The sequence below is a fragment of the Dendrobates tinctorius genome, unplaced genomic scaffold (assembly GCF_039654945.1).
Source record: "Dendrobates tinctorius isolate UK_male_01 unplaced genomic scaffold, ASM3965494v1 ptg000113l, whole genome shotgun sequence".
NCBI classification, from domain to species: domain Eukaryota; kingdom Metazoa; phylum Chordata; class Amphibia; order Anura; family Dendrobatidae; genus Dendrobates; species Dendrobates tinctorius.
The window spans coordinates 7,518,683-7,533,393 of record NW_027361781.1 but is presented as its reverse complement, the minus strand read 5'-3'; the positions used below and the strand labels follow the sequence as shown (position 1 = coordinate 7,533,393).

The 14,711-nt window shown below is 44.8% G+C and overlaps 1 protein-coding gene across 1 annotated transcript in view; it reads left to right on the top strand.

Moving 5' to 3' along the window:
* The window catches only part of PIK3C3 (phosphatidylinositol 3-kinase catalytic subunit type 3), a 206,347-nt gene that overhangs the window by 151,005 nt on the left and 40,631 nt on the right, over positions 1 to 14,711 (top strand). Inside the window, exon 23 of the mRNA XM_073589786.1 lies at positions 10,423 to 10,513. Within this exon, the coding sequence (XP_073445887.1) occupies positions 10,423 to 10,513 (91 nt within the window). The remainder of the gene's footprint in view (positions 1 to 10,422; positions 10,514 to 14,711) is intronic.

Below are 14,711 nucleotides of genomic sequence, written 5' to 3'. Positions count from 1 at the left end.
TTTCCTTCGGGCAGAGATTACACTTTTTATTCCCATCCGAATAATAGCTATCACAGAATTGATTACCTACTGGTACAAACAGCTAATCTCCAATTAGTTAGAAAAGCTAATATAGATATCATTTCTCTCTCAGATCACGCTCCCATTTTTCTTGACATAGAGATAAAAACTCTACCACGGCCGGCTGGGTCGTGGTCACTGAATGAAACTCTTTTGGACTCGGATTCTCACATTGAAAAACTGACAAGTACTATTGACTTCTTTTTTCAGAATAATTTGCACTCAGGCCCGCCCTTGCCTATGGTGTGGGAATCTCATAAAGCAGTAATGAGAGGGGAATTTATAGCCCTAGGCTCATATTTGAAAAAGGAGCGATCAAAAAAGGTTGTGTCTATTCTACATCAAATCAGTTCCTTCGAGAGGTTACATAAGAGATCTCAGGTAAATAAAATATTGTCAGAACTGACAGATCTGAGAACCTCATTAAAAAACCTTTTAAACATTAAATCAGCAAAAATTTATATGAGAAGTAGACAGAAGTTTTATCTCCATGGCAATAAGAGTAGTAAGCTTATGACATCCCTACTTAAGAAACAAAAGGAAAAGACGTTTATTAGACAACTTAGAGCTTTAGATGGCTCTTCAATTCTCGGGACTGCAGATATTGCCAGGGAGTTTAAAGACTTTTATGAAAATTTATACAATTTAAATACACCTGATAGCATGCAGGAGCCAGTCACAGCCTTAGCAAAAATGAAAGAATTTTTGACCTCGTTACATCTCCCTAAAATAACTCTTGAAGGTCAGTCCTTATTGACTGCCCCAGTTACCCCTACAGAGATTTTAGACATTCTTTCTACTATTCCGAACGGAAAGGCACCGGGCCCAGATGGTCTTCCCATTATCTATTATAAAAAGTTTATAAAACCACTGTTACCTCACCTAGTGTCTTTGTTTAATTCCTATTTAGCAGGCCAGCTCCCCCCTAGACAATCCTTGGAGGCATACATCACAGTCCTCCCTAAGGAGGGTAAAGATCCCAATCTGTGCACTAGCTACAGACCAATATCACTGCTTAATGCAGATATCAAGATGTGGGCTAAAATATTAGCGGGCAGATTAAGCAATTTCTTACCTAAGCTAATTTATGCAGACCAAGTAGGCTTTGTAAGAGGCAGGGAGGGGAAGGATAATTCTACTAAAGTCATTCAGTCTATAATGTTTGCTAAGACTCGGGGTATGCCCTTGATGCTCTTGTCGACGGATGCTGAGAAGGCTTTCGATAGAGTGAGCTGGAGGTTTATGGAACAAGTAATGATTAAGTTTGGCTTCCCTCCTCAATATATAACAGCAGTCCTCTCGCTTTATTCACAACCGACGGCCAAGGTCAGAGTCAACGGCACCCTGTCAGATAGTTTTGGGATTAGCAACGGGACTAGACAGGGTTGCCCCTTGTCGCCTTCTTTGTTCATTTTAGTTATAGAAACTTTGATACAAAGCATCAGACAAGATCAACGTATAGAGGGGTTGACGGTGGGTCAGAGGTCACTTAAGACTCTAGCTTTCGCAGACGATTTGCTTTTCCTTATCTCCAATCCATCCCAGGCCTTTCCAATTATTCTTCAAGCCTTTCATCATTTTGGTCTCCTTTCTAATTTCAAAATCAATTTGTCAAAATCTGAAGTGTTAAACATTGGTCTCCCTCACTCTCAGACCTCCACCATTCGTACGCAGATTCCATTCTCTTGGGCCACTAATTCTATTAGATATTTGGGAATAATGATAACTAGAGACCCCACTAACCTATTCCATGACAATTACACTCCTTTAATTCAAAAGGTCAAAAACCTGATGCAGAAGTATAGCTTACCCACTTTATCCTGGATGGGTCGTATTAATGTGTTTAAGGCATATATAATGCCCATTATACTATATACCATGAACATGGTTCCGATTCGGATTCCCCTGACATTTTTTGGAACATTAAAATCCCTTATTGGAAAATTTATATGGAAAAATAAAAGGGCTAGGTTACCTTATAAGTTTCTTTCTCGTCCTCTCTCTTTTGGAGGGTTAGGGGTTCCAGACCTTCTTTTATATTATAAGGCTATCCATCTCAGTAGATGGTTAAAGGTGGTGTCCTGTGCTGAAAGGGAGGAGGGGGATAGTGTTGACTGGGCTTTACTGGGCCCGAGAGGTTTGCCGTATCTCTGGACTAGGGCTAAGCCGCCGGCCTCTCTTAGGTTGGATGATGTAACTACAACTACGTTGCGTATTAAAAGATTGGTAATGGGAGAGTTCCCGGAAGATACTTTCCCCTCCACATTGACACCGATTGGCTCAATTCCCTATTTGTTAGAGCAAGACTTTCAGGATCCATACAATTTATGGTCCAACCTCCCTAGAGAAACGTTAAATAGTTTTTATAGTAATAACACTTTGCGGGAGGGATCTTGGCCACAGGGGGCATCGGTCCAACCAACAAATTTTCTCCAGAAACAACACATCAAACGCATACTTTTACAGTTTGGAAGGAGATTCCCGTCTAAATCTAATTGGTCCTGGCTAGATATTATGATTAAACTTCCATCCCCACGGCAGAAAATTATATCCCGCATTTACTCACATCTCATCTCTCCGAATGTACATTCTAAACCCTCATTTATACACTCGTGGGAAATTGAACTTAATATCACGTTTACAGAAGATCAAATATCTAAAATGCTGTCAAATGCTAGGGGTTTTTCTAGATGTGTACTTTTGCAGGAGAATTCTTATAAAATATTAACTAGGTGGCATTTAACTCCAGCTAAGTTGTTCCAGTTAGGCCTCGTGGATAATGATGATTGCTGGCGATGCCTCAATCCTAGAGGACATCATACGCATATATTCTGGGAAGGTCCTAGATTGCGAATTTTTTGGGAGGGAGTTGAGTTAGTTCTCAAAAAATTAGGATTAATAAAGGTGGATCTTGGAGCCACGGAAGCTCTCCTTTCATGCCCGTCAAAAGATTTTTTACCAAAAAAACATGGGCTTCTTCCACTGATGTTGAGTGCGGCGAGACAGTTGATAGCTACCCATTGGAAGGATGTAGCTCCTCCCACGTTGGGAGAATGGTATACGAAAATAAATCAGATTTATCGTTTAGAGGAGCTGTCTAGCTGGGAAATTTATAATCATAAAGCTTTCGTGTCGACTTGGGCCCCTTGGAATAGGTACTTAGAAGACAATCCTCTTTAGGAACATTCTGGAGTTTTTTGTTTTGTTAGGCTCTACTGAATTGGGTGGCTTCTGCTTTGGGGCTCCTGGCCTTACTACCCCATATTAGATAGCTCAATTGTAATACATGGAGAAGCGTTATTTTTTGAAGTGCACCCATGCAATGATTGTGCTCATGTTGTCAACCACATGTTGTTATTGTTAATGTTGTTGATATTGTATATGAATATGTTCCCTTTTCCCCTTCCCTTTCTTTTTTCCTTTCCTCCCCTACCTATTTTTTCCTTATTTTCTCCTCCCTTCCCGCCCTAAACCAGACACTATTTAATATGTCGCCAACTGTACCTGAGAATTGGTGTTGTGTTTAATGGTGATGTTCAAAAACTTAAAAAATTCTAAAATAAAGAATTTACAAAAAAAGAAATTCATGAAACGCTGGTTTTTGTTCATTCTGAGTCCCAAAAATCGGAATAAAAAGCGATCAAAAATGTCACGTGCCCGAAAATGGTACCAATAAAAACGTCAACTCGTCCAGCAAAAAATAAGACCTCACATGACTCGGTGGGTCAAAATACGGAAAAATTATAGCTCTCAATATGTGGTGATGTAAAAACTATTTTTACAATAAAAAGCGTCTTTTAGCGTATGACAGCTGCCAAAAATAAAAACCGCCACAAATAGTAAATCAAACCCCCCATTATCACCCCCTTAGTAAGGGAAAAATAATAAAATTAAAAGAAAATGTATTTATTTCCATTTTCCCATTAGGGTTAGGGCCAGGGCTAGGGTTAGGGCTGAGATTAGGGTTAGGGGTGTGTTGGGGTTAGGGTTGGAGTTAGAATTGGGGGTTTCCACTGTTTGGGCACATCAGGTGCTCTCCAAATGCAGCATGGTGTCTTATCTCAATTCCAGCCAATTCTGAGTTGAAAAAGTCAAATGTTGCTCCTTCCCTTCCAAGCTATGCCATGCACCCAAACAGTGTTTTACCCCCACATATAGGGTATCAGCCTACTCAGGACAAATTGCAAAACAACTTTTGGGGTCCAATTTTTCCTGTTACCCTTAGGAAAATAAAAAATTGGGGGGCAAAAATATCATTTTTGTGGAAAAAAATGATTTTTTTATTTTCACGCCCAGGCGTTATAAACTTCTTGTGGGGGGTTTCCACTGTTTAGGTACATCAGGGGCCCTCCAAAAGCAACATGACACCCGCAGACCATTCCATCAAAGTCTGCATTCCAAAACGTCACTACTTCCCCGATGTGTGCCCATACAGTAGTTTTCTCCCATATATGAGGTATCGGCATACTCAGGACAAATTGGACAACAACTTTCGGGGTCCAACTTCTCCTTGTACCCTTGGGAAAATGAAAAAATTGGTTACTAAAAGATCATGTTTGCGGAAAAAATACGATTTTTTTATTTTCTCGCCCGGGCGTTATAAACTTCTGTGAAGCACTGGGGGATTCAAAGTGCTCACCACACATCTAGATAAGTTTCTTGGGGGGTCTAGTTTCCAAAATTGTCATGTGTGGGGGGTTTCCACTGTTTTGGTACATCAGGGGCTTTCCAATCGCAACATGGTGTCCGATCTCAATTCCAGCCAAAAACGTCAAATGGCGCTGATTCCCTTCCGAGCTCTGCCATGCGCCCAAATAGTGGTTTACACCCACATATGGGGTATCAGCGTACTCAGGACAAATTGCACAATAACTTTTAGGGACCTGTTACCCTTGGAAAAATAAAAATTGGAGGTGAAAAGTTCATTTTTGTGGAAAAAATATGATTTTTTAATTGTACCACTGTAGGTTATAAACTTCTGTGAAGCCCTTGTGGGTTCAAAGTTCTCACCACATATCTAGATAAGTTCCTTGGGGGGTCTAGTTTCCAAAATGGGGTCACTTGGGGGGGTTTCCACTGTTTAGGTACATCAGGGGCTCTCTAAACGCGACATGGCGTCCGATCCGAATTCCAACCAATTTTGCATTGAAAAAGTCAAACGGCGCTCCTTCCCTGCTGAGGTCTGCCATGCGCTGAAACAGTGGTCCTCCCCCACATATCAGGTATCGGCGTACTCAGGACAAATTGCACAATAACTTTTGCAGTCCAATTTCTCCTGTTACCCTTGGTAAAATAAAAAAAATTGAACCTGAAGTGTTTTTTTTTAGTGAAAAAAAGTTAAATGTTAATTTTTTTTTAAATATTCAAATAATTCCTGTGACGCACCTAAAGGGTTAATAAACTTCTTGAATGTGGTTTTGAGCACCTTAAGGGGTGCAGTTTTTAGAATGGTGTCACTTTTGGGTATTTTCTATCATATAGACCCCTCAAAGTGGCTTCAAATGTGATGTTGTCCGTAAAAAATAAAATGGTGTTGCAAAAATGAGAAATCGCTGGTTAATTTTTAACCCTTATAACTTCCTAACAAAAAAAGTTGGTTTCAAAATTGTGCTGATGTAAAGTAAACATGTGGGAAATGTTACTTATCAAGTTTTTTGTGTGCAGTATCTCTGTGATTTAAGGGCATAAAAATTCAAAGTTGGAAAATTGCGAAATTTTCGCCAAATTTCCGTTTTTTTCACAAATAAACGCAAGTTATTTGAATGAAACTTTACCACTAACATGAAGTACAATATGTCACGAGAAATAAATGTCAGAATCACCGGGGTCCATGGAAGCGTTTCAGAGTTATTACCTCATAAAGGGACAGTGGTCAGAATTGTAAAAATTGGCCCGGTCATGAACGTGCAAACCACCCTTGGGGGTGAAGGGGTTAATGCGTCTTTGGATACGGCTAGCATTCGCTGCCACAAATGCAATCTCTATTAAGAGGGGCTCTGTGGTTGAGGACTTGGCGTGCAGATTCAACCTCCAAGAAGTCCCTAACTTCTTTACCCTATCAGAGCGGCCGCCTATGTGGGTGCCACTGGCCATTCTAGGCTGAGCGTGGCTGCATTCGCCTATTTGGTGAAAGGTTGGACCAGCTTATCTCTTGACCCCACAGGGGGCGGGAGCAGTTTTCTCCCTCAATAAAGGGTTAAACAGCTTTTTCGTCACCTGCTCCAGACACTGTTTCGGTCCTTTTGCAACCCCAGGGGGGCTTCAGCAACCAACTCCGCCGTTGCAGGTTGCCCCAACCAGGACATATATCTTCTAGTCTCGTATAGAGCCAACCCATTGGGGAGAATGCGATCCCAACAAGCCCAGATCAAGGGGACCTAGATACCAAGGATCTTCGGCCTAATGGCTCGAGGCAAGTGCCGGGCGACACCAGCAGAGTAGGCGGTCGCCTACGCTGGTCTCGCCATGTCTAGCTATCCTTCATGCACGACACATGGGTAAGAGAGCTGGTATCCTCGGGGTACAAGTTAGATTTTGTCAAACAGCCCCCAAGACGATTTTTTTTTTCTCTCTCGTCCTCCCAAGGTGGAATCCCGGGCACAAGCCTTGTTCAGGGCCATCGAATTGCTCCGGAAACACAGCGTTGTCATCCCCGTACCGGAAGGTGAAAGAGGTCAGGGTTTCTATTCCGACCTGATCTAAAGTTTCTGAACAGATTTGTCAGGATCAGGCAGTCCTGGATGGAGTCTCTCCGCTCGGTCATAGCTGCCGTAGAACAGGGAGAAGATCTGGCTTCTGTCGACATCCAAGACGCGTACCTGTACAACAGAAAGTTCTATGCTTCGCTATTAGCAGCCTATACTTTCAGTTCGCAGCTCTCCCCTTCGGGCTAGCTACCGCCCCCGGAGTGTTTACAGGGGTCAGGGCAGGTGTCATGGCCATCGTGCACTCCCTGGGCATAGTCATCTTGCCTTATTTAGACGACCTCTTGATCAAGGGCCCCTCATATCGAGCATGTGAGGAGAGCATCAACATCTCGCTAGATACTCTTGCCCGCTTAGGGTGGTTGGTCAACCTGGAGAGATCATCCCCGGTCCCAGCTCAGAGGAGTTCCCTTTTAAGGATGATCTTCGGCACCTCCCGAGGGTTGGTAATCCTCCCTCGAGACAAGGCCCTAGCTCTTCGGCAAGGAGTCCAGATACTTTACCAGCCAGTCCCTCATACCTTTCGTCTTTGCATGAGGGTCGTAAAGAAGAGGGTGGCAGCAATGAAAGCAATTCCATTTGCCCAACTCCATCCACGCCCCGTGCAGCATGCCCTCTTAGCATCATGGGACAAGAATCCGTTCTCACTCGACCACCAGTGCTGGTTGTCCAGGCAGGTCAGACACTTGGATCGAGGACAGTCAGTTCTTCCCGTCTTCAGGGGAAACCCTTTCCCCTGGTTGGTGGTCACAACCGACGCCGGTCTCCTTGACTACGGAGCAGTCTTTTTCACCATAACACGACCCAGGGACGGTATTCGCCGCAGGGGGCATGCATCCCAATCAACTTGTTAGAAATTCAAGCAACCTGGCTTGCTTCGCAACGTTTTCATCATCTAGCAGGCCGCCCCATCCGGATTCAAGCGGACAACGCCACGGCCGTGGCTAACATAAATCACCAAGGGATCACCCGCAGCAGAGCAGCCATGTACGAAGTGAGGCACATCCCTCACTGGGCTGAGAGGAATCGCTCGGTGATCTCGGCCATCCACATTCCGGACGTAGAGAGCTAGGCGGCAGGCTTCCTCAGCCGGCAGGGTCTTGTGTCCAGGTAATGGCCACTACACCCCGAGTTTTTTCCGGCAAGTATGCCGATGTTCGGGAACGTCGGACGTGGACCTGATAGCCTCTGGGGTAGGCGCCAATGTGGTCGCGTTGGTCTCATCGGTCCCTGGACCCGCAGGCAAGCGCCCGGAATGCGTTGGTTCTGCCATGGAACCAGTATTCGCCTCCCATACCTATTTCCCCCGCTGACGCTATTCGCAAGGATCATCAAGAGGATCAAGGCAGAAGGAGGTTCCAGTGGTGCTACTGGCCCCAGATTGGCCTCGGTGGGTGTAGTACGCAAACCTGGTGCAGCTACTCGCTGACATTCCCTGGCGACTGCCTGGGCGCCCAGACCTACCTTCTCAGGTCCCGAGCTACCACCTGAACCCAGGGGCCCTGTGACGGCTTAGCCTTTGAATCTTAGATTCTGACCTAGGCAGACCTACCTTCTCAGGTCCCGAGCTACCACCCGAACCCAGGGGCCCTGTGTTTTGATGGCTTAGCCGTTGAATCTTGGATTCTGACCTAGGCTGGGTTCGGACGCAATGTGGTTACTACAATGGTTAGTGCCCAGAAGCCCGCCTCAGTACATATTGTCCACCACACCTGGAGGATTGTCTTTTCATGGTGTCACGACCACGGTCGTTCTCCACTGGGATTCTCTATTCCCAACATTTTGGCGTTTTTTCCCAGTCCGGCTTGGACTCAGGTTTAGCTCCAAGTTCCCTTAGGAGACTAATATCTGCCTTATCCGTCCTGTTCCAGCGCAAAATCGCTACCAATCTGCAAGAATCGCTACCAATCTGCAGGTATAGACCTTCAGCCAGGGGGTCTCACACTTGGTACCCCCTATAGGACCCCTTGAAACAACTGGGACCTTATCCTGGTCCTAGGCGTTCTGCAGGAAGCTACATTCAAGCCACTACAATAGGTATCTTCGACATACCTTCCCTGGAAGGTGGTGTTCCTCGTGGTGATAACATCAATCAGGCGGGTCCCGGAGCTGGCAGCTCTATCTTGCCGAGCTCTGTTCCTGATATCTCACAAGAAGAAGGTGGTTCTTAGGCCAGCTCCCCCTTTTTCTGCAGAAGGTGGTTTCCTCATTTCGTTTTAATGAGGATATTGCCTTGCCCTCCTTTTTTCCCGGCACCAGTACACCGGGTGGAAAAGGCTCTTCATACGTTAGACCTGGGGAGAGCTTCCCTGGAGGTATGTGTCACAGACGGCATCCTTTCATCAGACAGACACGCTGTTCATGCTCCCTGAGGGTCACAGGAAGGGACTTGCTGCCTTAAGAGCGACCATAGCCAGGTGGATTCGGCTGATGATTCAGGAATCCTACCGCACCGGAGGCGCTGTGCCAGCAGAGATCAGAGCACACTCTGAGCAGTGGGCGCCTCTCGGGCTCTTCGGCATCAGGCATCGGCGGAGCAGGTATGCAAGGCGGCAACCTGGTCCAGCTGGCACACATTCTCCAAACATTACAAATGTCCATACGCTGGCTTCAGCACATGCAGCCTGGGTAAAAGGATTCTCCAAGCAGTAGCGCACCATTACACAGTGTGTGCATGTAGCTTGGACCGGTGAGTTGACTCCCCACCCATGGACTGCTTTAGGACGTCCCACTGTCCTGTGTCCCCCAAATGAGGTGAAGGAGAGACATGGATTTTTGTGATAACTCACCGTAAAATCCTTTTCTCTGAGATGCTCATTGGGGGACACAGCAACCACCCTGTTAGCCAATTGGCTCCTTTTTGTTTATTAATAGGTATTTATGATACCAGGTGGGTTTGTTGTTACCTGCATTGAGGCTGATTTTGTCTTGTAGATCTCCTACTGCTTTTGCACCGACCTGATTCCGCCTGCAATCGAGGCGAGGGTGTATACTGCGGAGGAGGAGCTAACCTTTTTTTCATTCACAGTGTCAGCCTCCTGGCGTCAGTAGCATACACCCACTGTCCTGTGTCCCCCAATGAGTGTCTCGGAGAAAAGGATTTTACGGTGAATTATCACAAAAATCCATGTTTCACGCGACTATAGTCAGTGGCGAATTGTGTGTATGTACCGATTGTCCGAAAACTGAAGGATCTGTTGTTTCTAGCTAAGACTATCGAACGTGAAAACGTATGGCTTCATCTTAAGGCTATTTGTACACTTGCATGATGCGGTCATGTAAACAAGGTTTTATTTGAACGATCATTGGGGGCTTTTAGTCCTGCTGTGGCTGGTGCACTTATGTTCTATGTCAGAACATAAATCAATATCAGTATCGGTTTTTTTTTATGTGAAAATGTGCATTTTGGGAGTCCAGATGCATAAAATGTTCAATATTATGCCATGATTATACAGGGTATTCTGACATAGATATTCAGAGTAAAAAAAGGCCTCATCAGATTTGTAAAATCTATATAATGTGAAGAGTTTACATTGTAAAATCTGATGACTGCTCCTCGGTTCATGATGATTGACACTGTAAATATTTAATTTTTGTTGATTTGTTTATTATATTTTAAATTTTGTTTTTTGTTTTTTTTTTCTTTTTTCTCTTTTAGGTATTCTAACTTGATCCTAAATCTTTTCTCTCTGATGGTTGATGCCAACATTCCTGACATTGCTCTAGAGCCGGACAAGACCGTTAAGAAGGCAAGTGCTACGGATTGAGCTGAGTTCTTTACTGTTTTTGTTCACTTTCTGATAAATGCTAAATAGATATACCGTATATGTCTAAGGTCTATCATGAAAGGAAGTGATTGGACTTGTGGAAATTTAGCTGGTAGGGGAACTATAGGCGATGATCACTGAGGAATGTATGCAGATGAAATCTCCTCCAGAAGGACAAGAACTGTCTCTGTTGTGCTCACCTGTATGTCCCGTGTCCAGTCTATCAACCATGCCTCAAAATATATCTACTGTGTCGGAGGTTTCTCTTCACCAGTACACTGCAGGATTCTATCTCATGGAGATGCCCATACAGGCATCCTTAGAAGACCCAGCTTTTTCTTTTGTTGGTTTATTGCCCGGCTGAAAAGGGATCAGTCATTTGTTTTGGAAACTCTAATTTTAATCCGTGTCATATTAGATAGTGTTCATCGTACATGTGATCTCCAAATGAGGTTCCACATATTTGTATTGGTTTTGGTATGTGTTGCATTGTACATTACCCTTTTATTTCATTATGTTGTGTCAGAAAACATCATATATCACTTAGTCCTGCTGCAGAGTGTGTATTGAGTCACTTTGTGAAGTATATGTTAAAGTGCCCTGTGCATTAAAAAAGAACAACCCCCTTTTAAAAGGATTGTATCAGATCAGAAGAACATGGGCATTAGGTACCAGCATTGGGTAGCATTCGATAGCCTGCAGAGGGTCTTGTTGGGTAGCCTACTGTGGTGCACATTTGAATGCACAGAGACAAGTACATTGGGTTTCCCGCTGAGGAACTTGTTGGGTAGCCCACTGAGGGACTACTTTTTGAGTAGCCCGCTGAGGAGCGTTGTTGCGTAGCCTGCTAAGGGCCTTTGTTGGATAGCCTGCTGAGGGCCAAACTGGGTAGGCCTCAATGGTTGCATTATACACCTATATATTAAACTCCATGTGATTGCACTGCTTCACCTGACATGTGACAGACTAAGTTTTTTTCAGCATTTTTCAATGTAAATTTTCAAGTGGGAAGAGCCTTTTCTGGGCAACTGCGGGTTGCTCTTTTTAGGCTGGGGGCCAATATCCATGGCCCCTTACCAGCCTGAGAATACCAGCCCCAGGTGTCTGCTTTAGCTTGGCTGGTTGTCAAAAGTGGGGGCTACCTCACGCCAATTTTTTTTTTTTTTTTTTTAATTATGTATTTAAATAATTTAAAAAATCAGAGTGAGGACCCCTCTATTGTTGATAACCAGCCTTGCTGAAGCTGACAGTTGAAAGTTTCAGCCCCAAGCTGTGTGTTTTTCCTGGCTGGTTATCAAAAATACAGGGAAACCCACGTAGTTTTTTAAAAAAAATTTGTATTATTATTTACAGCTCAGGCACCCGCTGATGAATACTCCCATCAGCTGCCACCTTCTCTCCCTGTTATTAGCGGCAGTAGGCTTAGGCTGTTGGGAGCCGTAGTCCCATCAGCCGACGCTAGTGACTGGAGGTCAACTTTATACTTCCGATCACTGCTGCTGTCTGACCGGCGATAATGATTTACCATGGATCAGAAGCGGTGTTTGCCCCGCTGTCATGCACATAACAGCATGTCAAATACTGGATGTTTCTGTCCCCTTTCAAGTGAATGGGGTTCGGGTACCAGAACGTTTTGTAACTGTTCGGCCGAACCTGCCGGAGCGGAACATCCAGGGGTCCGCCCATCTCTAGTCAACACTAAACTTTATCAGCATGCACAAAGGGACAAATCTAGCATGCCAAAGCCGCTGCAAAAAAAGTAAATAAAAACAGCAAAAAAAACGCAAAAAAGCCAAGGAAGATATGCTCTTTTCGGCAGCTTCTTTCCTGCCAAGAGATCAGGTTTTGCTGCAGAAAAAAACACTGAAATAACACCTAGTGTGAACTTACCCTAACTCTGCTCTGCATCCAGTTTTATATCAGGGGCCCTACAGCAGCAGGAGGTTTCTGCTCAGCGACAGCACACATCTTATTATGAAGTTGCCTTGTTACCTTCGCTCGGCGCTGCCACTTACACATGCAACCGGCTTCCCGCAGCTCAATGTTTAATCTACGCTTGAAAAGAGAGTTCATGACTCTATTAATAAAGGGGCCCGAGCAGAAGCCTTTCATTTCAGTAAACAGATTATTAGGAGTCAGGGTAGAGACACTTTACATAGCTGTGAATACAATCCAGTAATCAAGAACACGGTGTAGTGAGGAGCCGCTCCGTGCCCGGGATTACAGTGGGGAACCTCAGACATTATGGAGATGGAAAGAGAGCATTACTCTCCAATATTACATCTCCCAAATATTTATCCCATCAGCAGCAGCCGAGAAGCCGGATTTATCCTCGCCGTTTGTGCCGCGCGATGGAGAACACTTAATACTCGCCGGCAGAATATTTCTCTCCTTTTCACTTAATATCGCACTTAATTCACACGGCGCACCGATGCATCACAGTGCTCAATGGAAGACACGCCATCACTGCAGGGAGGCCTTGTACGGGTTTGTAAAAAGCAATTCTAATCTAAAAATCTTATATTTTAACCACAAGTTAATGGCGACCACAATTCTCCAGCTGGAAGATTTATACTGGTTGTTGAAGCGAATGGAAACATCTTTTTTTTCTTTCTGTCCATGTGCTAAAACCAACGCATTGTGACATGGTGTGCGGCTCTGTGTGCTCCTCACCACAAGTCTTACTCCAGCCGGAGACTGGAGTAAGATCGGTGACTTAATGAGCACCAACGCTCATCATAAATTTGAGGATCAGGCGGTACACCTTTCCAGCTTTTCTCAAAGCTGGGCAATAACATGGGTTATATATAAGAAATAATCCTTGTACATGGATATCAGACGCCTCACATCTCCCTCGCTTACCGGAGCTGCAGACACAATCCGTCCCAGCTCTTCACAGGGACACGGCTGCCGCACATCGCAGCCACACGTCGCTCCTCAGATAAGGTGTAAATGAGTGAAGATTTATGGGGAGCAAAGTGATGACTCAGATCGCATAGCGGCATGAGACAAGCAAGATTTCCTCTCGCTCCCTGCACATACGCCGGCCCTATAACCAGTGCAGTCACACCAGAAATCAGTCATGCTGGAAGGTGCAGGTAAATTATGAGTGAACTACATCATTTTTTTTTTTTTTTTTTTTTTTGTCTGCTTTTTTTATGCTCTGGGTACTTGCACACAACATCTTAAAGAAGACTGAAACGTTTCAGGAAAATGCTATCATTTTGCGGAAGTGTCTTCACCGGCATCTTTTCAGTTGTATTTGAAGTTGCTCTGCTGCCGGCATCCTTGCTCTGTGTGTTCAGGTCTATAGAGAGCGTCTGCCTCTTTGCACTGTGGCCACAGCATCAGGGAGGACAGAGGACATCTGGGACCCAACTTTCAGATAGTTATAGTAGATGATATTACACAACAAGGTCACGCCACCTTCCGGGAACAGTGGCGCCGACATCGCTAGAATGACGCCACTGCAGGTTGTCAGTATACATATTTTTATTGGGGTCCTGAAAATAAGTTTGGGTTGTCCAATAGTAGACGACCTTTTTAAAGTAAATCTCCACCCTGGTGCTGCAAAATGACTTCACAATTCACGTGTATAGTCACCTCCTACGTGGCGGCCTCCGACTTCCTCCCGAGGCCTCCTTCGCTCCGCGTGGAAAGGAGAATGCAGCGGTTAATGTAAACCCTTCCCTGTGCTGTGGGATAGTAAAAGCTGGAAAGGCGTCATTTAGACTTTTTATTGCATTGACCATGCCAGGGTTGTGGCAGTCTTGAAATCGGGAGAAAAGGAACTCTGATCTGAAAAGGAGTCAGAGGGAACCAGGTATGGTGATTATACATGACAAACGTACAGTCAATTTTTGGTCCCAGGGTGGCGGGTCGCTTTAACACTGGAGAAATGCAGGGCATTTGGAGATCTGTTACAATAGATTTATTAAAGGGAACCTGTCAGACGATTGATGTTGACCGGAACACAGCCAGCATGAATCAGAGACCCGATACAGGAGTACAAATATCCATGATTTACTCTGGAACACTACAACATTTCAGCGAGAACATAGTTGAAAGCAGAAGTCTGACCCAAGGGTAAGTACCCTCCAGCTTTTCTCAGCCCTGCCCTGCTTGACTGACAGGTGTCTTTTGTATCGTGAGAGATCTGTCAATCTAGCTGAGCAGGGCG